Genomic DNA, 25,118 nt, shown 5'->3' on the forward strand with positions numbered 1-25,118 from the left:
CTGCTTTTCTCAGACCTCCATTCCCTCATGACCTGTTTGCCCACACAAAGATGACAGTTTGGTCACCCCATTTCTGAGACAGGCCTTCTAAAGCCCAGAGAGAATAAGACTGACCTAATATCACACAGAAAGAGTAATTGGAATTGATTTCTTTGGGGTAACCCAATCAGTGTTTCCGCATCTATTTCATTTCTCCCTTGGGAAAAAAGGAGCATAGTTTGAGGAAATCTGGGGAGGAAATATGACTGGGACGAGGCAGGATGTAAATAATAATAAGAACGATGGCCACTTAATATGTGCCAGGCACAGGTTTAAGTACACTCTGTGTATTATTTTATTTAAAACTCACAACAACCCTATGAAGTGATGACTATCAAAATTGTCATCTGCATCGTGCAGAAGAGGAAACAGACTCCAATGCCTAAAAGGGCTTCAAGCTGGGATTTGAACCCAGGCAGTCTGACACCAGAGATGGAATGTGCAACCACTAGACTATACCACTGTCCACAAGAAAAGTAGGAGGAGAGGGGAGGCAGGAACAAAAGACAAAGCAGCAATACAAGTTCTTTTTGAAGTAAATAGATTGAGACAATGTAGAATTTTGGTTAGGTCATAACTTAAGATCAAGAGGTAGGTTTACTCCTACCTCTGCTACTACTTATTGAATGTCTTTGAGCCTGAGCTTTCTTGTCTGTAAAATGGGAATAAAACTATTTCTTGGAGTTGTGATAAGACTTAGGGAGGTAATGCACAAAGCACCCAGGGTAATGCTTAACTCAAGGTAAATGCTCAGTAAACAGGAGCAATTGACGTTCTTAACCGTGCTCCCTGCAAGGTTTGCCTAGCAGTACAGCTCCCTCTGCCACTTCTCAGGGAAAATAAATTAGGAAGGAAAAAAAATTTTAAAAAGAAAACATTTATAAGCTGTCAGGAAAATGAAGAACTGCACAGAGCAAAACTTCCAGGCATCTTCCCCCCTCCTCATCTTGGGGGTGGGAGGAGGTGGGGGAGCTAATAGTAGGTATCATTATCTCTTTCCTCAAGGAACAGATTCCAACAGGTTGCCCCCCAGCTTTTGGTCACTTATAGCCTAAGTCAGAACTCTCCTTTTTCTTAAAGAGTTTTGTTTTTCTATGTCCTTTTCACATAGGTTGCTTTAGTTTTCACTTCAATCCCATTAAGTATTGGGAAAGGAGGATGGAATCTCAGAAGACCTGAGTCTCTTCCATGTGCCAGACAGAATGCTGGCACTTTCCATCAGTGATTTCATTTTATCCTCACAATACCACTGTGAAGGGGTCCAGTTATCCTCACTTTACAAGTGATTTCCTGAATCCAGTGAGTGTTGCTTCTTTTTTGTACATTTTTCTCTCATCCTGTGTATCCAGCACAACCCTGGCCTAAGGCTGTGTTCTGCTGAGAATTTTCTGCAAACCAAAGTATTCTAAAATCTCACTGTCCTCAACATGCCGATTTTTTTCACAATCCCAAGGCTATAAATTGAGAGTCATTTGCTCCCAGTGAATCTGAGATCAAATTATGACTCTGCTCCTTATTAACTATGTGATTCTATGCTAATCACTTAACCTCACCTCTATAAGAGGGATATTGGCACCTCCTACTCCACAAGGTTTTAAAAATTAAATAACTTTCATGAAAGTGCTCTGTCAATTGGGACACATCATGGAAACATTATTTAAAACAGAATCATCAGTCAGCTTCATCTCAAAAGAGCCCCAGAAGAGCAATGGAATGATTGCATCTCTGACCTTTGATCAAGTAGGATTCCAGATCTGCAACTACAGTTGGTGACTTTGGGAATGTTGGGGGACAGAGAATGCAGAAGTTCCCTGAAGTGACTTAAGGAAATGGTCTTTCAACATTATCAATGTGTGATTTATATCATCATAGGGACATCTAAATCATTTATATCACATTCTTCTCAAAGTGGTTTTACTTACAGTATTTCATTTGACATTCACTAAATGCCTCCAAGAATTAGTCTTTATCAATTAAAATTATTCTACTTGCTTTGTTACTATTTTCCCCTTCCTGTAAGTGGCCCACCAGAATTTGCAAAATCCTTTCCATCTTCCAGTCAAGGCCCATCCATTACTAAGGCCACCTTGGTCGAGGGCCCAGCCCTAAACCCCCAGATCAGCCTTCTCTCTGCTTTCTGAATCCACACAGCATTGTGCACCTTACACTACCCTGTATTCTAGTCATTTGTATACTTGTCTTACCTCTGCCCCTCTCCTCCCACCTTCTCACTAAATCCACAAAGTCTTTGGAGGGAAGAATGAGGAAGGAATGATTTCTTTGTTGTTTTATGTCAGTCCCATTTTAAGAGCTTCCTATTATGGAAATTTTCACATGTGTGTTTATATAGAGCATAGAGGAAATATATAATGAACACCCATATACCCATTACCCAGCTTCAACAATTAGTAACACATGAACAATATTTTCACATCTATACTTCCACTCCTTCTGCCGTCTCACTCTGGATTATTTTAAAGCAGATCCCAGATAGCCTGTTATTCCACCTGTAAATACTCTAATACAGATGCCATCTTTTGCATTTCTGTGTCCCCTATTATAGAAGTATAGAAGAACATTTGCATCTATGTTCCCTACTACCGGGAGCACATCAGAAGATGATTTCTGAGCACCTACTATGTGCCAGACCTCGTGCTTAGCCCTGGAGGCTCTGGCTGAGCTAGGGAGACATACCAGAACCAAGCCACAATGTTGCAAACCAAGAATTGCTATGGTGCCAGAGAGTGAGCACGGGGTGCCCGTGGGAGCCCAGCGCAGAACCTCCAATTGCACTGACTGAATTGAGCTGCATCGGTCTTACGTTGACCGAGTTCAAACTCGCTGCGAAGCACCGATTCTCCAGCAGGAGGCGCTGCAAAGGCTGGGCTAATGTTCAGTTGCTATGTTCAGTTGCTCCTGCCAGAGCCAGGGAAGGCGGCCAGAGCCCACCGCGGGTCCAAACTGCAAGCAACAACGCAGTTTAATAGGCGAGCGGGACGCTGAGAGCCAGGGCCTGAGAGAGGCCCTAGGGTTCAGGTGCCCGGCAAGGGCGCGGGGGGCACATAGCAGGCAGGGCACCTGCTCCCAGGTCTTCTCGAAGCTGCCCGTTGCCCTGACTGCCGCCAGTTACTGCCCCAGCTGCTGCTCTTCCTGATAGACTATCTCGGAGCAGGGCACATGACAGAGCGAGGAAACACCTGTTTCCAACAAGAAAAGAGGTGGGGGGAAGCCCCCACCAGGCTTCCAATAGCCTCTCATCGAGCTTGCTCTCGAGAGCCTTGTAAAAGCGCGCCCAGAAAGCCAGTGGAGATCATTTTTCAAAAAGATCGCTTTCTATTTCTTACTCCCCCTCCTTCTCCTAAGCTGTAACGTCCCTTAAAAAATGTCTTCTTTCCTCCATGGGGTTTACCGCTCCTCCTAGACCCCTTAAGGCCCCGCCTTGGTGCCTGCTGGGACCGCCACCACCCCCAATCCCAAAATTTGCAACTGCATTCGCTTCCGGATCTTTCACTTCCTCAGCCCCCTGCCGACCTACAGGTGGGGAGTGGGACTGAGGGGGCAACAGAACAAAGAAACCAGGGAGCCCCTATCCCAGGCGAGGCACCCCTCTGCAGCCTCTGACCAAGTAGGGAACAAGAGGGGCTCAGGATGGTGTGAACCCCCTGGCCAGACTCTCACGCCACTTTCCCAAGGCCAGAAGCCAGAGGACGCGTGGGAAGCGGGGCCTGCCCCCGCGCAGCAGACAGACCTCCACGCAACAGGCCTGAGTGGCCGTGGGCGCCAACAGCCTCCACGCACTGGGCTCCGTTATTTCATCAGCAGTTTCAGAAAAACCTGCCAAAAGCAGTTATGCCTCACTGCAATGTGTAGCTTTTTCCTGCCATTTTTTCATAATAAAAGAGGGAGTGAAGCTCGCTCGCTCTCTCCCCCCTCCCCCTCCCTCTCCCAAAAAGAGCCAAATGGATACGAGAAGGAGAAGGAAAAAAAAAGAACCCACACACCAATCTCCGAGGGGATGCCAGTGAGGTGTGGCTTGTATTTAAATATCCAATATGTCAATGTAAGGGGAGTGGGTACGTATATAAAGTGCTGTTTGCATCCGATATCTCGACGAAGCCAGCTATGAGAGGCCCAGGGAGATGGATGCGAGGGGAAGCGGCACTTTGACTGAAAGCAAGGTCAGGAGCGCGCTGCCCCACGCTCCCCTCGGCTGAAAAGTTCCTTGGACGCGAACAGACGTCGACTGCAACTCGGCAGAGCGCGGAGCTAGGGAACGAGCGAGCCAGCCAGCCAGCGCCGGCGAATCGCCCACGCCCGCTGCGGGGAGAGGCAGTTCGCGCCCCGCCGCCCCGGCTCGGCCCCGCGCGCCCCGCCATGGCGGAGGTGGGGGGGGTCTTCGCCTCCTTGGACTGGGATCTGCACGGTTTCTCCTCGTCTCTGGGGAACGTGCCCTTAGCTGATTCCCCTGGTTTCCTGAACGAGCGCCTGGGCCAGATCGAGGGGAAGCTGCAACGCGGCTCGCCCACAGACTTCGCCCACTTGAAGGGGATCCTGCGGCGCCGCCAGCTGTACTGTCGCACTGGCTTTCACCTGGAGATCTTCCCCAACGGCACGGTGCACGGCACCCGTCACGACCACAGCCGCTTCGGTGAGGACACGGCGGGGAGGGACGGGAGGCGAGCGGACAGACCGCGCGTTAGGAAGCCGACGGCTCCTGGCTGAGGCTTGCGGCCCCGCGGACCGCCCCCAGCTCGGTGCAGTTCGGGCCCGTCGAGGCGGGAGGCCGCCAGGGACGCAGGCCAGGCGGGACAAGACGGTGCGGACTTCAGCCGCGCAGCGTCTGGGCGCCTGGCACCCTCAGACGCTCGGGAGGGGGCGGGGGCGCCTTGAGGTGCGGCCTCTCCTTTCCCCACTCCACCCTCTCTCCCTCCCCTGGGTGCGAGGGGATCGTTCTGAGACTTGAACGCTGTGCTTCGGATGGAAGCAGGTGAAGCTGGGAGAGGGGTAGGAGCACCCACGGAAGAGGTCAGGGACCGCAGCTGCAGCGTGGGGCCGAGCCTCGAGGACAGCAGGGTTGTCGCGGCCAATAGCCTGGAGCAGGAGCCTTCGTGGGCCATGGGTGTGATGGGCCAGCGGCCCACGTCCAAGCCGCTTTGGGCCGGCAGAGACGCGACAGCTGTGGCACCTGCCTGCCTCTGGGTTGCTCTGCCCCAGGGTGGGGGCCAATCCAGGCAGCTTGGCGTGAGCTGGGTAGTGGATAAACTAGGAAACCGGGGCAGCTTTAGCCCGGAGCTACCTCTGGACTCCTTGCTTCAGTGAGGAAATGGTCCTGGGCCCACTCCCAGCCACAGAAACAGGTGTCTCCTGGGCCCAGGACAGGAAACGTCCAAACCTCCATCCGGGATTTCTCTACCAGCCATTCTGCAGATTGTTCAAAGGGCACAGTTGCCTGTCTCGCATACAGAATACAATTAATACAAACCTTAAACTGCGATGGAGATCATTAGGTTTCTAAGCAAATATGTTCACTCCTCAGTAATTTGGCCATTTTTATGTTCAATTTCCTATTCTCTGCTAAACCATTTTTCAGGTTCTGTGACAGCTACCTTTCCTTGGGCCTCCCATCCCCCAATGCCCCTGCACCTCCCAAGAACCCTGTGCCCGGAGGACACCTTCTATCTCTAAGCCCATAGGAGGCTTTGCCTACCCTCAGGCATGACACCATTCTCTTCATTTTCCCACCCTGGTTACCTCCCTAACCTTCCCCATCCTCCTGTTCCCATGCCTTGCTAGAGCTGCATCTGGAATGCACAGTAAAAAGGGGGTGCACAGAGGCCAAGTCTAGCAAACAACTTAGGGCCAGGGCTGGTCTTCCTTGCTGGGAGCAAGCAGGAACCCTAATGAGGCCTATGTCATCTTGGAAAAATGCACTCACAGAGCTGGAGTGCAGTAGGTTGTGTGTGGGGTGGGGGGAATGGAGGGGTGCAGGTGTCTGTATAAACTTGCAGCAGGTTCTCAAAAGGGTGATAAGGTGGGGTGGAGGGAGAGGGAGTGTTAACTTGGCTCCTTTCCCTTCCATCACTTGTGACTTTGCAGTCGCCTTTTGTTCCTTTTCAGGAAGAATGGGACTCCCACCCTGGCCTCAGAGCCTCCCAAAGGCTTCCCAAAATTGCCTAAAAATATTGGGGTAGTTCATTACTGATATATAAAAGAAAAAGCATGAAATGATGGAGAAATGTGGGATGGGGCAGCAGAGGTGGAGAAACTTTGAGCTTGGCTCCCAGCAGCTACAAGTGTTTGCCTGACTCTGTGCCTAAACTGAGCCCAATAACCTACAAGGTCAACATAAATCAGTAATAGGCTTTTGGGATAAGTGGTCTTTAATTATGTCCCTAAGGACACATCTTGATTTCTTTTCATCTCTCAGGCCTGCTAGGGGTGTTAAGTTTAAGGAGAAACCAAAGGAAATAAAACTGGCAGGAAGAAGGGATGTTTTTCACTGCTGCTTAACTGACTGCTTCATTTTTGGTTTGGCCCTAACAAACAAAAAAACTAAACTAAACAAACAAAAAAATACTGCTTGAGACCACCTCTGCATCACCTTTTCTCTTTCCTCCTTCCCTGGCTTCCCGGCAGTTCCGTAAAGGAAATGATAACTGGTCGATGCTGTCTCTTTGTAAACTCCCCTGCCAACTCTCAAACACACATTTACTCTTTCGCAGTTTAGCTTTTGGCAAAGAAAGAGGTGGCGTTTGAGTTTGCTAACTCCTCCCTCCACATTTGAGTTAATCAGCCAGGGTATTCAATAAATCGAAACTTTAACATTCCATAAGTGCTTTAGCAGTCAACATTCCAGCAGGGTAAAGTAGGCCAGACTTAAGATATAAAATATTATAGATTTCTGCTTGGGGGGAGGAGGTAGTCTCCAAAGGCCATGTAAAGTAAATAGCTATTTGTTGTAATTGGAGAGCAGGGCCCCCAAGGATTACCCTGGAATCCATGTGTTCAGAAAGAGTCAGGCTGAGCCCAAGAGCAGCCCCGACTCCAAATAATAACCTGTTGGCACAGCCTATCCTCCCCTTCCCACCCCCCATTCTGCAATCAGTAGCCAGGAGTATTTCAATCTCTGCCTGGCTGTTGGCATTTACATGAGGTTCACAGGAATACTGACATTCCTGAGGGGCACCTGTGGACTGGCAGAGCAGAGCTTGGGAGCCAGACTGGAGGAGAGGCCTCCGGCCAGGTGGGATGGAGCAGGCTCCTGCAGCTGCTTTGGTTTTTGAGTGATCTGGTTCTTATTTGGCAAGATGCCAAGGCAGCACTGTCTTGGCCCTGAAGGTTTGAAAGGATGGCTGAGGGAGCTCGGGCAAGTTATGGAACCAGATTAGATGACATGTTAGCCAGTCATCTAGCTAGTTACTGAAGCAGTGGTGTCCAGGACAGATTCGTTTTGACTGAGGCCATGGGGGAAAAGGTGTAAGAAGAGAAGAGTCTGGAAATTGTCAAGCAAAGGCCAGAGCCTAAGGTGGACAGGTCAAGATGAGGCAGAGCGGAGGGAGGTCCTGCTCTTTGAAGGGGGTGAGAGTACTAGGACAAACTTTGTCTACTGAATACTTTTCCTCAACACTTTGCTGTTAACACCCCTCTCCAGCTGTAGCTGGGAAAATGTGAAAATGGCTTGTTTTCTTTCTCCCCTCATGCTGGCTGGAATTCAGGAGAAGGTTTAGGAATATCTGTTCCATCATCATGTGCCACTGGGTTCCCACAGTTTGAATCCAGCTAATAGGAAAGTTGGCAAAGGGAAATGATGCCCAAAGACAGCTGGGCAGGGATGATTCCAGCTGTTGGAGACCCCTGTTACTGGACACAACCCAAGTGACTTCCTGTATGATCTGTCCTTTGGCATCAAGGTTAACAGAGTTGGAGAAAAACTGTGGTGACTCAAATGGCCACACCTCTTGGGTTTCATGATTTGTTCTCACACCAGGTCTTGGATGGTGAGATCACAAGCTGCCCTCTGCTACTTAATGAGCTCAGGGTGGTCAGAGACATGAGATACTTAGAGAATGAGGAAACTAAGACTTGAAGCTCAGAAGTAATCTGCCTAAGCAAAGCAAAGAAGTGAAGGCTCCAGTGGATTGGTATCCCTCAAAGTTTAGCACCCAGAACTGAATCATGACCTGGTTTCTCGTTTCCTTGCCATACTGGCTGTTCTCCTTTGAACATGCTTCTGTTTTTCCGTAGCCCTCTTTAAACTAAAAACAGTCCTCTCAGTGTGACCTAACTAAAACAGAGCAGAGTGGAGCAGTCCCCTCCCTTATGCCAGTTATTAAACCTCTATCGGTGCAGCCTTAAATCACATTAGCTTTTCCCCTTTTTTTCCTAGATTTTACATTAGCTTTTTAATAATTTGTATTTTTTACATGACTAGTTTACATTACATTAGCTTTTTAATAATCTCATGAGTCACCCACACTGAGCTTACCTTGTTCAATCAAATCCCTTAAGCCATTGTGTATGTTTTGCTAAGCCACATCTCCCCATTCCAAAGACGGGCAGACTTGCATTTAATAAACATGCATGAAGACACAAAAGAACAGTACATGTTTTCAGGAAAATATACATGGTTGCCTGAAGTGGGGAGGAGGATGAGAGCAGAGTATGGAAATAAAAACAAAGAAATAGATAAACAAAAAACCATTGCACAGAACGATTATGATAATAGGCCAAAAAACTAAGGAATATGATTCACTCACCTGTCTGCAATTGAAGCTCACCTTCACCAAAAAAAACACAAACACAAAACATCTCAGGTAATTGGTTTGGGGACCAAAGTACAGGACTTTACATTTTATTGTAATTAAAGCTTACTTTGATGGAGTCAGCCCATTTTTCCATTCTCTTGAAATTTCTTTGGATTTTGTTTGTCACCCTCTCAGCTGTATGTCTTCTGGAACTAAGGTAAGGAGTCCACCTATGTCCTCTTACAAGTCATTTATTAAAATGTTAAACAGGGCAGAAACAAAATCAGAACATCGTGTGGTACAACTAAAGCTTTTGGTCCATTAAATCAGCATCTGCTTAACTGTTACTTGGCACCAGGTATTTTCCCTTCCCTCCTACCATCTTGTATCAATCTCTTTTCCTAAAACTCCTTTCTTTGTACTATAAGAGTTAGTAGCAACCAAACTGAAACTAAAACTTGGAGGATTTCAATGCTAGAGGCCAAAGGCTACATACACTCTGAGTGTTCTACACAATGACAACCAAATAACTTCACATTATTTGAATGGATCCCAGTGGGCCATGGAAAAATGTGCCCTAAAGCTGCCACACCTGAACACCTACTCACCAGCCAAAGTCACTGGGGCTATTCAGACTTCCCACTGAAGTTTTTAACCTGATTTCAAAATTAACAACTTACATTTTTTAAGTGATCTTTAAGGAATCAATCTCACTCCCTATGTAGATTACATAGATTGTTATTACCTTTAAGAACTGCATTTTTGGATAAGACAGCCATCCAGGTATGAGCTCATTTCATACCTTTGGATGCTTCTGTGAGTCAATTGTATAAATTCTGGTCTGTACATTGAAAACATGGTTAGAGACAGGACTATCACAGAGGAATCTAGTTGCCAATTACATCTGCATCCATATAATAGATGTGCTATCTTAGGACGAAAGTATAAAGTCTTTAGTGTCACCATTATTTCAGTCCTTGGTCCTTTTTTCCCTCTTACTAGTTGATTTCTTTTTTCCACCTACTGCTACTAGGTAGATGAAAACATTTCAAACCCTTATCTCTAACCTTGTCTGCTAGAGGGACATTTCTGAATGTCTTCCTTTTTCCCTTAAAGTTGCAACATCTCAAATCAGTATCAAGTCCAATATTACCTGCCAACTCTTTGCCATGGATAAATGGAAAATTCTCTAGAGAGAAGGGGAGAATTACAGGCTTGTCAGCCTGGGGCTGCACCAGCTGAGAATACTTTTTAGGAGAAAGCTCTCACTGGGCCAAGTGTTGCCTCCTGCCTATGACAGGAGAAACAAACTTAGTGAGTGGCCTGTGTGGCCTTTGTTAGAGTCAGCTACAGGCAGTTGACAGCCTCATGTGGCTTTAAGGACATGGGAGCTAAGAGGGTGCAAAACAAGTTCAGCCTAGAGGAAAACAAAGTAATTCTGTGTGCTCTGGGGTGGAGGAAAGTGACTTTGGGAAGATACAGAAAGCTGGCCATATTCTCCCCTTTGGAAAGCTGCCGTCCCATTTGTTGAAATGGTGGTATTTAACAGTAATATTACCTTGTCATTATGGAGTTTTCGTAGCCAAAGCCTTCTCACAGTCTCTTCCTCATCATATGCTAAGAGTATTGAGTACAGGCAGAAAGTATTTCCCCCCATTTTACACATGGAAAAACTGAGGTCCAGAGAGACTCACTGCCTTCTCTGAGGTTCTGCTCTTGCTGCAAAAGATGGTTTCATAAGGTAATTCACGAAAGACACACAGGGATGGCCTCCAGTTGGGGATAAATGACTTAAAGTTCATGTCACCTGAACAGCTCCCTCTTAGTTTGATGTCAGTAATGGAAATGTCATTCACTTTGTTGCTCTAGGCATCCTGGAGTTCATCAGCCTGGCCGTGGGGCTGATCAGCATTCGGGGTGTGGACTCTGGCCTATACTTAGGAATGAACGAGCGAGGAGAGCTGTATGGGTCGGTAAGTTTAAAGTTTTCTTTTCATCATAGTCTATTACCACCAGTCCACCAGTGTTTGGACAATGTAAGGCAAAAGTATAAAAACTTTTATCTAGCAGGTGAAAGCACTTTTGTCAACTGTAAAGGATTAGTGTCTTCAAGTCACTTGTTGGCTGCCCAGAAACTTGCTACATAACACTTTCACTTATTCATAATGGTTTTCACACCATTAAAACATAAGCTTTACTGTGGCACACTTGCTTTCGCCTTTTCCGCTAGAGTGCCAGCTAGTCTGATGCTACAGTGAGCTCTGCTGGTTTGTCATAGATGGTAAGGGTTTGGGGCATTAACCCTCCCGAAGAGCACATCTGAATTTTAATGAGTGCCCGGAGGAGTAGGAGACTAGCTGGCACAAAAATCTGCAGTGTAAGAGCTGGCCTTCAGATTGAGGAGTCTCAGATTAACAACACAGTCCTTGATTTCCAGATTGCTTCAGCTGAATCCCAAAGGCCAAATGAAATAAACAAATGAAGAGAGAGGTTCCAGGGTCTGGTGACAACCCAAAGTCCCCAGCTAGGGCTGGGTTGGCTGCAGTGCATGTTCTCTATTCTGGAAGTTAGCCAAGATCTGGGGAATGGTAAATGGGATCCCAACTTGTGGCTTTGGCTTTTGAGTCACACAGCATGCTTTCTGGCTGCCTGCACCCCTTGAAATCAGAGCACATTTTTCCCTGACACCTAAGAGATAGGCCTGTCCCCAGCACTCAGTATCGGCAACTCCAGCAAGTAGTATGGTGGTCGGGTCAAGTGTGAGAAGGGACAGAGGCAAGAGACCTGAGAACTGCTAGCTTGAAGTAGTCAGATTGGAGGAACTTTTCAAGGAGATCTTTTCTGAGCTTTCCTACTGACAGGCCTGAGACCCTTCATCACGAGAAATCACAGTTCACTTCCCATGGAACTTTATATAGATCCAAGGCCTTTGCCTATCAGTTGACATAGTTGACTGTAATCTCAATGGACTTGAACATCATTAGTCCTAAGTAGGGAGAAAACTCAGACGTGCCAGTGGGGCACTGGGAGGCCATAGCAGAAATTGTCAGGTTCAGAAAAATCTCAGGGTCCAAGAGCCATTTGAGACTATCTCCTCCAGTCTCCTGCCTTCAGGAAAAACCTCGCCTAAAATATTTTTGTGTGGCTCATGAAAGAGGACGAAGGTGTTACAGACAGGACTGTCTTGTGCTACTTAGAAAGATGATACCTCAGTGATACCGGGATACAGGACTGAAATTTTCTAATATCAATATGCTATTGCCATTTCAGGGTTCTCCACCAGCAAGCTGGGATGGGAGAAATAATCATATAATGGGCTCTGCTTTGTTTTCTCACCCTCACAGAAGAAACTCACACGTGAATGTGTTTTCCGGGAACAGTTTGAAGAAAACTGGTACAACACCTATGCCTCCACCTTGTACAAACACTCGGACTCGGAGAGACAGTATTATGTGGCCCTGAATAAAGACGGCTCACCCCGGGAGGGATACAGGACTAAACGACACCAGAAATTTACTCACTTTTTACCCAGGCCAGTAGATCCTTCTAAGTTGCCCTCCATGTCCAGAGATCTCTTCCGCTATAGGTAACGGACACTAGTGTGACCTCTGTGACCTGTGTACTCTGCGGCCACAGTTGTCTCTGTAAGCACTATACTTGTAGCTTTTCAATCCTCTTTCCTATCAATTTAGATAACAGAGAAGCACTTACTGTTCAACTTGACCCAGCTGTTCCCTTGTTGTTCAAAGTGTATATCAAGGTTGGGTTATTTTGGGGAGGGATGTGGGAGGAAGGGTGGGCTAGAGGGAATCTTGTATATACTTTTTTCTTTACTCATGTTCTTTCCCCTGAGGTGGCATGAGAAAGAATGGGGGCCCTTGCCAAGGGCCAGGGTGTCTTACACCACAATCTACCCAAATACTTTGACAATGGGTAAATGAAAGACCAAGAAATCTGCTATAGACACTACCTACAGAGCTTTGGAAGTCTCATTTAGAAACTCCTTGGGGCTACAGCTCTGCTGCAAGCCAACCTGCATTGGCTCTGCAGATTTCTCATCTGTCCTGACATGCAGTTTTCCTGCCATTGGAAGTGGGAGATGGGGTAGGTTGTAAGAAAATGCTATTGAAATGTAAGCATGGATACTGTGCATAAGGACAAAGTATTTATGAAATGTACATGCTATTTATTTTATATATTTATTTATTTCAAAATAATTTTATTTTTAATGAGAGATGCTATGACTGGATTTTCATCAGAAAGAATAAGGTCCTACTGAAATGGGATAAATGAGTTATTAAAGGCTTTTATTGGCAATAAAATTGTCTTTATATTGTAACCACTGTCTAATTCTATTGATTTGTATATTAGTAGGCTTAGCTTGGTTAGCTTCTTTCTTTCCAACTTCTTAGAATCTCCTGATGTTGGCATCACACTACCTAGGCTAGATGACCTATCATTCACAATATTAACATTATCTAGGGGCCCTATCTGAAGTCCTTTCTGGTTCTATGACATTAAACTTAGTGGTGAATCAAAGCTTCAGGAAGGCCTTGATCAACAGATTTTACAGAAGCTCACATCTGTGCTTAGGAAGGACTAGGCATAGGGAAACCCTCTTTTGAAATTTGATTGGGGCCCAAAGCCCAGAGGTCAGAAACCCTAATTGGTGCCTTTTTACTTTAGATATGAAGATGAAGGGATTCAAAACAGACAGATGATTATTAGAATTAGTGGGATGATCACATTGTAAGGTATAAAAATGTTGAATCACTATATTGTACACCTGAAACTAATATAACCAATATAAGATTGTATATCAACTATACTTAAATAAAAATTTTAAGAAGAAAAATAAATAAACAACAATCCATAGGGAGACTGATTTTTTTGAACCAGTCAACTTCCCTTCTGGAGGTGTTCTCCCACTCCCTCTCCAACCCCGACCCCTATCCTTTGCTAGCGCTCATAGAGAAATCTGGGAAGCTCGTAACACATTTCCCTAAAGCAGTAGTTCTCAGAGTTTATGGTCTCTTGACCAGCAGCAGCATCTGGGAACCTGGTAGAAACGCAAATTGTCAGGCCCTACGTTAGACCTGCCAAATCAGAAACTCTTGGGGTGTGGAGCTCAGCAATCTGTGTGTTAACAAGCCTTCCAGAGGATTCCTGTGCATGATAAAGCTTGAAACCTAGTGCCATAAAGGAATGGTTTTATAAAATAATTATTTTTGCAGATGAATGGCTTATAAATAAAGTTTTAGGATAACTAACTTCAGTCCATAAAACAAAAGTAGATTGGCTCTAGTTGAAGTGGGGATGGCATTCCTGAAGCTCCCTCTTCACAGTAGCCCCTGAGATATCTTGGTTAAAAATTCCTGGCCTCTTTACTGGCATTGACTGAGTAGCATAAGGTTATTTGCATTTTTCAAGAGAATGCTGTCAGGAAACAAGAACCAAAGGAATAAAAGTGTCACTGAGTACTCAGGCACCGTGTTTTGGGTTAAGATAGTTCCTCCTGATGTTGCTCAATCACATCATATAAGCATCCATTATTTTTACAACCAATTGTATGGGTGAAACAAATAGCTTAGTAGCAGCTCACTTAAAAATCAAAACCAAAATGTCTATAAAAGCTCATCCAAATCTAAGTACCCAACAGGAAAACCACAAATATGAGAATACATGCATGAGATAGCAAATAAGGCTGTAAGATAGAAAGCATTAAGTTGCATGGTATGTGTGATCATAGAATGCTCACCAATGGACTCACCAAGGCAGAGATCTCGCAGGGCTAGGATGAGTAGGGAAAATTGCCTGATAGGGGTAATGCCCCCATGAAGAACCAACAGGATTTGGAAAGCCAAAGAAGCTGATGGCAATGTCCATGGTGGGCTACAGGGAAGAGACAGCACCTCTAGAGATCTCAGAAAAGGGTAAAAAAATCAGCTATGTGACATTATTTTATCACATTTTTGATGTGTATCATAACTTTATTTTAAAAAGCAAAATTTTACCTATATTATCTGTGATCAGCTACCTAGAACTTTTGATAAACAGCTATAACTTCTGAGGGCTTGTGAGATAAATGTGATCTATTTTAATCAGTAGGAAGCTGGCACTTCCCTATGAGTAGGGCCAGTGTTACTCTAGTGAAGCGCTTGACATGGACCTGGTAAAGCCACAAGCACCATACTAAAGGGCAGGATTTACAAGAAAAACACCACTGTAATGAAAAAGGGTCTGATCAATTTTGCTCTGTATATAAAACTGTTCTAAAAATAAAGCCTATTACTATGATACAAAAAATAAAAGAAAAAGAAAAAAATAAGTAAAAAGAAAAAGAGAAAGGGAAAGACTGCAAATCCTAGGGTCAGTCCTCACCTTTTTCCTCTAGGTAGAAATAGAGGGAAAAAGACTAGAAGAATGGTGTACGGTCCCCAAGGTACATGAGGAGTTCATTGGCAGGGGGTGGCAGGGGAACCTCTCTTTGGTATTGAACTATAGGAATAACAATGAAGAAGACACATGACCCGAAAATGTCAATGGTCAACTGTTTTCATTTCCAAAAAGAGGAGACAGATAAAGATAAATTCTGGAAATGAAAATGTAAGATGAATGACCTAGCACCACTTGATCAATCGACAGCTAATTGACACAATATCCCCAGAGTGCTAAAGTAATGGATTTTGTGCCAACTAGAGAGAATTTTAGAGTAATAAGCCCTGGACCTCTGGTTTGGGGTGAAAACATGTGCAGAGAAACTTTCTTATTCATCTTTGCATCCCCTGCCAGTGTTTAGGGTGTTCCTGGCACAAAACAAACACCTAGGAAATGTTTGTTGAATAAACAAATGGGTGGTTGAAAGAATATGAATGAGTAAATGAATGAATGATCAAGGACACCTTCAGGGATTAGGTACATGAGGCAAATGCTGAGCTAAAGGGAGCAAATGCATTATATAACAGAGTCATCTGAACTGTTACATTAAGTTCTGAGTATACTTAAATAGGGACAATGACAAACTAGAGTGTGTCTTGGGAAAAAGAGTGAGTTCCCTGTCACTGGAACTGTTTAAGGGAAGGCCAGACATCCTCTTGATAAAGATATTGCATTGAGAGGGGACAGGGTGAATATTAGATAAAAATGGCAGAAAGTGTCAGATTACTTACTCTTACTCTGTTGGACCCCCAGATTTCTCCTGAGCACCAATAATGTTCCAAGAAATAATATATAATATCTAAGAGTGCTACCCAACTGCTATCCTAGGCCAAGGAAACCACACAGGTTCATGAGGTCCGTAAAGGTCCATGGAAGCCTCCCTGATCCTGCACTCCCAAAATAGTAGTAATTTTTTATGTGTATGTACATTTGACCTTTCATTGGTTTTCAAAGGATCCCTCAAAATGTTAACAACTACCTTAGAAGTTTCCATGGCCTCAAATCATCTGGTATAAGAAGTGGTGGCCACTGTGATCCTATGTGAAATACGTGACAGTCTTTAGTTTTGGCTTTTGTTTTTGTTTTTCAAAGATGTATATTTTATATGTGAAACCTTTGACTCCTGTCCTCTAAGACATAGCTTCAAGTTTGGAAACAGGGAGGAGGGAGTGTGGCGAGGAAGGTGTTGGGATGGCTTTGCTGCTCAGTGATTCTGAACAAATCTTAACCCAGGGCCAGCCCCAACAGCAGTCCTGATAGCAGCAAGATTCTCCTTCCCCTCTCTACACTCCCCTCTTTTCACTCCCACTGCCACAGCCAAATGTTGCTCATGTTTAAAAAAACAATCAGAGACTGAACCCACCAGGCCCAGACACAAGGAGTTTACCGAAGCCATCAAAGCAGAATGCTTCCCAAAAGGAATTTAATCAAAATCTTGAAATAATAAAAGAAACTGAGTTTACATCTTACCCTCAAGTCACTGCAGTACTCAGTCACCAAATCCCTTGCTGAATAGTCAGAAATCCATCAGACTCAGGGCTCTAGTTGGGCCACAGGACACACTGGCTTCGTCCAAGTTGCCTGGAGTACAGGCCTAGCCTTCCTCCTCCTGAAGACGCTGGCCCTTGGGACTGCTTTCTTTCTCTCTGAAGTGGTTAGAGCTACATTGCCTTTCCCCAGCACTTCACGAAAAGGGATCTGTTGAGGAGGAATGTGGGAAGCTAGAGAGAAGGGGACTAGAGAGGAAAAATCTTCTCTGGAAAAGACACATTCACTGTCAGTCATTTAACTTCCTTGCTCAGCAGGAGGATCAAAACATAATTTACTTTGTCATTCCTAGAGCTTCCTCTCTTCTCAACAGAAAATGGAAGGCCTTTCTAATAGGTATGTACACCAGGGCTCTCATGGCAATTGCAGAGATACCCAGTTGTCTCCTTGACCTTCAATAGTCTCCACTTCTCCAACCCAACATAAGCTGTTTACCCTCTGCATCTTTTTCCAATTCCCAGACAAGGTATTGAATCAACCCTGTTCTTTATTGTTGGCAATGGAGCAAAAGACATGCAGATAACATATTCTTTAGGCCTGGAATCAGACCAACCTTGTTTACATTCAGATTCCTTTACTTCTTAACTCTTTGACCCCCAAAAATATATTAATTCATTCATCAATTCAACAAATATTTATTGAGCACCTATTGCATCTTTAGAGATATAATGGTGAATAAGACAGACATAGTTCCTCTTGTCATGACATGGTATAGTCAGGAAGACAGACATAAACAAATAAACTTACATATTGTAATAATTGCTATAAAGAAAGAGTGCAAGGTGCTATGAGAGTGTTTATTGGGAAGACATAACCTTAAATTAAGGGGGTTCCTGGAAGGTTTCCTGAAAAAGTGATGCTTAGGGTGAGCCCTGAAGGGTGAGTAGGAGTTAGCTTAGTTGGGGTTACGAATAGCTTTCAAGGCAGAGAGAACAGAAATATGTAAAAGTCCAGAGTCAGGAAGGAGTTAGGTATGATAAAAAATACTACAAGAAAGTAGTATGGCTGAATTGTCGTGAGCCACAGTGTCTTCAAAAATGGGGGTGATCACAGCACCTACCTCAGGAGCTGCTACTGTGAACATTAAACAATATATGGAGGGGCCGGCCAAGTGGCTCAGTTGGTTAGAGCACTAGCGCTGAGCAACAGGGTCGCCGGTTCGATTCCCACATGGGCCAGTGAGCTGTGCCCGAGCTGAGCTGCCACTGAGCTGGTGTGGGCTGCAAGCCCACCCTCTCCCCCCATAACTAAGATTGAACACAGCACCTTGAGCTGAGCAGCCGCGAGATGCTGAAGGGCAGCAGCATGGCTCAGTGTGCAACAAGGTTGCTGGTTCAACTCCCACATGGGATGGTGCACTACGCCCTCTCCTCCTCCTGCAACTAGATTGAAAGTGGCGACTGGACTTGGAGCTGAGCTTGCACCCACCACAACTAAGATTGAAGGACAACAACTTGACTTGGAGCTGATGGGTCCTGGAAAAACACAATGTTCCCCTTCCCCAATTCCCCAATAAAAATCTTAAAAACAAACAAACAAACAAACACACAAAAAAAACAATATATGGAAGGTGTAAAGTGCTTAACATAGTACGCCATGCATATTGAGTCCTCAGTAAATGTTAGCTGTTGCTATTACCTTTAGTTCATTATTTACTAGTAATAGTATTAATTTGAAGATATATCTCTGAATGGAAATATGCATCACTCCATCCTCTCTCCTGTATGTATGATTCTGCTGGGGTTTTACAAAGGACAGGTACCAGAAAGCATAGTGGCACATTGGACAGTCATACCATACAAATGCTGGCCTCTTACTAAGAACGTATAATGAGAGCACCCACTTGGAAACTCGGTCTTCTAATGTACCTGGTCTGAAGCAGACCAACAGAATCTCTCAGCCCTCACCCAACTTCTATTTTAGTTATATTTTAGCAGTGCATCCTAGGGTCCCACGAGCCTCCCTTCTCCACGGTCCCATAACCGCACCAAGAATAGACAGTGTCACTCGGGTCCCACGTACCCAGAACCTTCCATTTTCATTTCTTTTCCTTGTAGTTATACCCCTTGAGCCCCATCCCAGTCCCTTTTAACATGTCACACACTAGACTTCTAGCAAACTCCTGGTGGCAGATGTATACTTGCCCTGTCAGTTTCCAATTTCCCTGTGTTCGACCAGCTATAAAGGCTTCAAGTTTCCAAAACCCATTACACCATCCTGACCTCACTGAACGCGATACCCTACAGTTTTCCCCAGGATTCCCCCTTAGGCTATTATACCCATACACAATATCCCTAGACCTCTCCTCCAATATAAACCCAGGGCATAGTCTCCTCAGTGTGTAATCTGAATGTCATGTATATATCTAGCATAGGCCTCCACCCAAAGCCCCATCCAACTATAGTTTAAAGTGCCCACTTTCTCTGCTTCTGCTCCTGGATTACTAACATTGCTAGGTAAAGCTATGAAAATTGGGTCATCAAATGGCTCCACTACAAATACAGTCTTTTCAACCTCAAATGGATCAGCCATTTTCTGCTTGATGGCCCTTTTATTCATTTAGTTTTGATTCTCTCTGGCATTCACCATAACTCATAAAAATCCCTAACATTCTAAACACCTTTATACTGGCTCAGTGTTAACCAAACTTCTCTGATAAGCACCTGGTGTAATTGTCTAAAAATACAGAGTCCTGGGCTCTATTGGGATTTTCTAAATCAGAATTTCCAGCTGAGAGGCTTGGTTAGCTGTAGCAATGGTTCTCAAACTCTTTGAACTGAGGAACCCTTACACACTCCTCAATTACTGAGGAGCCCAAAGAGCTTTTGTTTCTGTGGATTATACCTATCGGTATTTACTGTACTAGAAATTAAAATTAAGAAATTTTTATTATTTAATTATTCATTTAAAATAACAATAAACCCATTAACATTAATATAAATCACATTTTTATGAAAAATAACTATATTGCCAAAAATTTAGTGAGTGGTATTCTTTTACATTTTTCCAAACCTCTTTGATGTCTGCCTTAATAGAAGACAGCTGGATTCTTATATTTGCTTCTGCATTCAATCTGTTGCTATATGTTCTTTTGGTTGAGGTATTGGGAGAAAATCTGGCCTCTCCCAGATTTGTAAGAAGAAAAGAAAGGACCTCACTGACCCCACAAGTCCTTAAACCACACATTGAGAATAACTAATCTGTATGTAACAAGTCTCCAAGTAATTCTTATCATGAAAATATGTGGTAAACACTGCATTAGTTCATGTGAGATTTGTAACATTACAAATCTTCATTTGTCTCCAGCTCTCAGCTTCAGCCTGTTCTGGATCAGGCACTCTCTTGGTCTCTCTCTGTTGATGAAACCTCCTTCTCATTTTACTAAGACCCAAGCCATCTAGCAGTGGCTGCCTATCAATCCTTTTTAATATTGTTTAGCGTTGCTTTTTCCTTTAAAAAAAAGACTTTTGAATTTTTTATCGTAGTAAACTATATATAACAAAACTTGCCATTTTAACCATTTTTAAGAGTACAATTCAGGAGCATTAATTACATTCACAATATTGCGCTACCATTGCCACTAACTACTTCCAAAAGTTTTTCATCACCCCAAACAAAGATTCTGAAATCATTAAGCCGTAGCTTCCCATTACTCTCCTCCCAGTCCCTGGTGACCCCTAATCTATTTTGTCTCTGTGGAATTTCCTGTCCTGGACATTTTATATAAATGGACTCATACAACGTGTGGTCTTTTGTGACTGGCTTCCTTCATGTATCACAATGTTTTGAAGGTTGTTCTATACTGTATCGTGTGTCAATGCGGCATTTCTTTTTATGGCTGAATAATATTCTATTGTATGTATATGCCATATTTTGTTTATCCACTCATCAGTTGATGGGCATTTGGGTTGTTTCCACTTCAGAGTTATTATGAATAATGCTGCTATGAACATTTGCGCACAAGTTTTATGTGAAAACATGTTTTCATTTCTCTTGGGTGTATACCTAGGTGTAGAATTGCTAGGTGATATGGTACTTTTATGGTTAAACATTTGAAAAACTACCAAACACTTTTTCAAAGAGGCTGTACCATTTTACATTCTCACCAGCTATATATGAGTGTTCCAATTTCTGTACATCCTCACTATCACTTGTTATTTTCCATCTTTTTTATTGTAGGCATTCTGGTGGGTGTGAAGTGGTATCTCTCTATAGTTTTTATTTTAATTTTCCCAAAGACTAATGATGTTGAGCATCTTTTCATGTGCTTCTTGGCATTCATATATCTTTTTTTGGAGAAATGTCTATTCAGATTCTTTGTCAATTTTTAAATTGGGTTATAGGTCTTTTTGTTATTGAGTTATAAGATTTCTTTATTATGGACATGAGCATGGTGTGAGGTAGAAATCCAACCTCATTCTTTTGCATGTATATACCCAGATGTCTTGATACCATTTGTTGAAGATTATTCTTTTCCCACTGAATAGTCTTGGCACTCTTGTTGATAATCAATTGACCATATATGTGTGGGTTTACTTCTGCATTGCCAATTCTAGTCATTGATTTATATGTTTATCCTTAAGCTACTACCACACAGTCACAATTACTATAGATTTGTAGTAAGTTTTGAAATCAGGATGTGGGAATCCTCCAACTTTGTTCTTCTTTTCCAGGACTATTTTAGCTATTCTGGGTCTCTTAAAATTCCATATGAGTTTCAGGACCAGTTTGTCAATTTTACAAAGAAACCATCTGGGATTTTGATAGAGATTGTGTTGACTCTGTAGATGAACTTGTGGAGTATTTGCCGTCTTAACAATATTAAGTCTTCCAGTCCCTGAACATGGGATATCTTACCATTTTTTGGGTCTCCTTTAATTTATCTCAAGCAAGCTTTAGACTCATTTTTCCTCTCCTCCTCTTTCAGGGAATGTTCCTCCCTCTCTGAAAGCTGTCCTTTCTCTGACTACTTGATCCCAACTCCTCTACATAGCCTTGTCCTTTCAACATATCCAAATTTCTCTAGTTCCTGAAGAACTTCTAAACATAGGATTAAACCATTAAAAACATCAAGAATTTGTAAACACTTAAATATAAAAATATTAAAATTAAAAGGTAAAAAACCTGGGGAAACATTTGCTACAAAATTTAAAAAGTTATCATCCTTAACATACTGAATATAAGACCCATACAAATATATAATGAAACCACCAATCCTACAATAGAATATGGGCAAAGAACATAAATAGACAATTCACAAAAGAAGATGCACAACTTGTAAAACACATAAGCAATGTACTTTGACCTCAAAAGTAATTAATAAAATGCAAACAATGAAATATATTTTTCTTTTCAAATTAACAAAGTTTTTAAAAATATAATAATACTCAAAACCAATGAGGGTGCAGAGAACTAGGCTCAATCATATATACTCTTAGTGGGAGAATATTGATGATGTAACTTCATAATATAAATCAAGAACTTTAAACATATTTATACTTTTTAACCTAATAAACTCACTTCTAATAATGAAAGGACAACTGACTCTGGGTGGTGAACACACAATGTGATATATAGATGATGTATTAGAGAATTTTACACTTGAAGCCTATGTAATTTTACTAACCATTGTCACCCCAATAAACTTTAATAAAAAAAGAATGCAAAGACATGTACACAAAGATGCTCCTTGCAACATTATGTATAAGAAAGAAAGAAAGAAAGAAAGAAAGAAAAAGAAAAAGAAAACTAACTTTTCAATAGTAGAAGAGTGGCTTTAAGTTATGGTACATCCGTATGATGAATTATTATGCAGTCCATTTAAAATGAGGTTATTGAGAGAGATATAAGATGGCAGAGTAGATAAACACTGCGCCTGCTTCCTTGGGTGAATACATTAAAATTACAGCTAAATTATAGAACATACAAACTGGAGAACCACCTGAAGTCTAGCTGACCTGAAGTTTTATAACTAAGGATTTAAAAAGAAGCCAAGTCAAGACCTGTAGGAGGGGCAGAAATGGAACAGGCCTCAAACCTCCGTGTGGTGGTTGAGAATCAGGAGGGATATCTTAGACATGGAGGTTCCCCCGGGAGGAGGGTGGAACCCCTGCCCCACACCAGGCTCCCCAGCCGGGAGTACGGGTATTGGGAAGAGAAGCCTCCACAACTGGCTGTGAAAAACAGTGAAGATTTCAACCATCTTGGTGGAACGGAAGGCCGCAGGAAATCCAGGTGTTCTCTTAAAGGGCCCATGCACAGACTTACTCACTCTCAGGCATTCCTGCTGGTCTCCAGCAGAGGAACGGTGACTAGGGGGTGCATCAGAGGCATACAGGGGGGAAACTGAGGTGTGTGGCTTTAAGACAAGGGTTGGAAGACAATCACCATTTCCCCTGTGTGGGGTCCTACTTCCATGCAGCTGGAAGGTGGGCACCATATTTCCTTTGTTGAGCCCTCTCCCACAAGGCCAAATCTGAATCTGAATTGGTCTGCTCAGCTCTGCTGGGACCCTACCCTATCCAACTCCCCCAATGCCAAAAGCACTCTCAGTGAGCAGCCAGACCCACCCGAATTGCACTCATTCCTGGAAAACTATTGGAGACTGCAGGCCCCAGGTGGATGTTGACTGGCCTTTGTGTGCTCTGAGACTTTTGCTGAGAGGTGCAGGATCAGCACTGGCACCAAACCAGAATCTACATTAACCTGGTGAACACAACTCTTCCCACTTTAAGGATTGCCTCAGACTCTGCCTCACCCAACTTGTGTACCACAAGAGGCTTTACCAGTGGCTGAAGCTTAAAGGAGCTGGCAGGTGGCAGCAAGCCTCAGGGTGTCCTGACTTTTTTCAGAGCTACCCCAGGCTCAGTACTGGTGGCAGACCTCCTTGGTTTGCAATGTGGCCTCTCCCATGCACCTCCAGTTTTAGCACAGGCATCAAACAACCACAGATTGATCAGTTTATAGCTCTTGCAAGGTAATCCCTGGCAAGCTACAGGCAGTGGATGACATGGGCCCGCACCAGAGCCCCTACCAAGAGGCCCCAGAACCAACACAGTTGGAGGTTGGCTTCAGACCACAGCAGAGCACAACCCAATTAGCCCCACAAACGGCACACACAAAAGCATTCTCAACAGGCACCAGAGCCTGCTGGGGCAAATCCCACTCTATGGGGTAAGCCTCCTGCACAACATGTAAGCTGTGGACGTGGCCAAACCCCACAGCCAATCAGCCTGAGGGTCAATCTCACCTACTGACATGCCAATAACAACCCAGGCTCAACTATAACAGGAGGACACACATAATGCACACAAGGGACACTCCTTGGGCACCTGGAGCAGGTGACCAGGGAGGCTGTGCCACTGGGCATCACAGGGCACCTACTACATAGGGCAACACAGCCAAGATTGGAATACATAGCAGATCTAACTAATACATAGAAAAACCACAGAGAGGCAGCCAAAATGAGGAAATAAATACATCCCAAATAAAAAAACAGGATAAAACTCCAGAAAAAGAACTAAACAAAATGGAGGCAAGCAACGTACCAAGAACGAGTTCAAAACAATGGTTATAAGGAATCTCAAGGAACTTACTGAGAACTTCAACAAAGAGATAGCAAGCATAAAAAAAGGACATAGAAACCATAAAAAAGAACCACTCAGAAGTGAAGAAATACAGTAACTAAAATGAGGAATGTACTGGAAGGAATTGACAGCAGACTAGATGAAGCAGAGGATCAATTCAGCAGTTTGGAAGACAAGGTAGCAGAAAAACCCAGTTGAAACAGGAAAAAAAAAAGAATTTATAATATTGATGATAGTTTACGAGGCCTCTGGGACAACATTAACATCATAGGGGTACCAGAAGGAGAAGAGGGAAAGCAAGGCATTGAGAACCTATTTGAAGAAATAATGACTGAAAAGTTTTCTAACCTGGCAAAGGAATTAGACACATAAGTCCAGGAAGCAGAGTCCCAAACAAGATGAACCAAAACAGGCCCACACCAAGACACATTATAATTAAAATGGCAAAGTTAAAGACAAAGAGAGAATCCTAAAAGCAGCAAGAGAAAGGCAACTAGTGAGTTATAAGGGAGCTCCTATAAGATTGTCAGCTGATTTTCAACAGAAACTTTGCAGGCCAGAAAGGAATGGCACAAAATATTCAATATGATGAAAAGCAAGGACCTACATACAAGGATACTCTCAGCAAGGCTGTCATTTATAATCGAAAGACAGTTCAAGAGCTCCCCAGACAAGAAAAAGCTAAAGGAGTTCATCACCACCAAACTAGTATTACAAGGAATGTTAGAGTGATTTCTCTAAGACGGGGGAGGGGGGTAAGGGG

The 25,118-nt window shown here is 43.6% G+C and overlaps 1 protein-coding gene across 1 annotated transcript; it reads left to right on the top strand.

The window, feature by feature from the left end:
* Positions 1-4,185: 4,185 nt before the first annotated feature.
* Positions 4,186-12,956, top strand: FGF16 (fibroblast growth factor 16). Its single transcript, XM_019648186.1, has 3 exons — positions 4,186-4,687; positions 10,653-10,756; positions 12,128-12,956. Exons 1-3 carry the CDS (start codon positions 4,414-4,416, stop codon positions 12,371-12,373), a joined length of 624 nt encoding a protein of 207 aa, XP_019503731.1. The 5' UTR covers positions 4,186-4,413; the 3' UTR covers positions 12,374-12,956.
* The last annotated feature ends 12,162 nt before the right edge of the window (positions 12,957-25,118 follow it).

Source organism: Hipposideros armiger, unplaced genomic scaffold (assembly GCF_001890085.2).
Source record: "Hipposideros armiger isolate ML-2016 unplaced genomic scaffold, ASM189008v1 scaffold_121, whole genome shotgun sequence".
NCBI classification, from domain to species: Eukaryota; Metazoa; Chordata; class Mammalia; order Chiroptera; family Hipposideridae; genus Hipposideros; species Hipposideros armiger.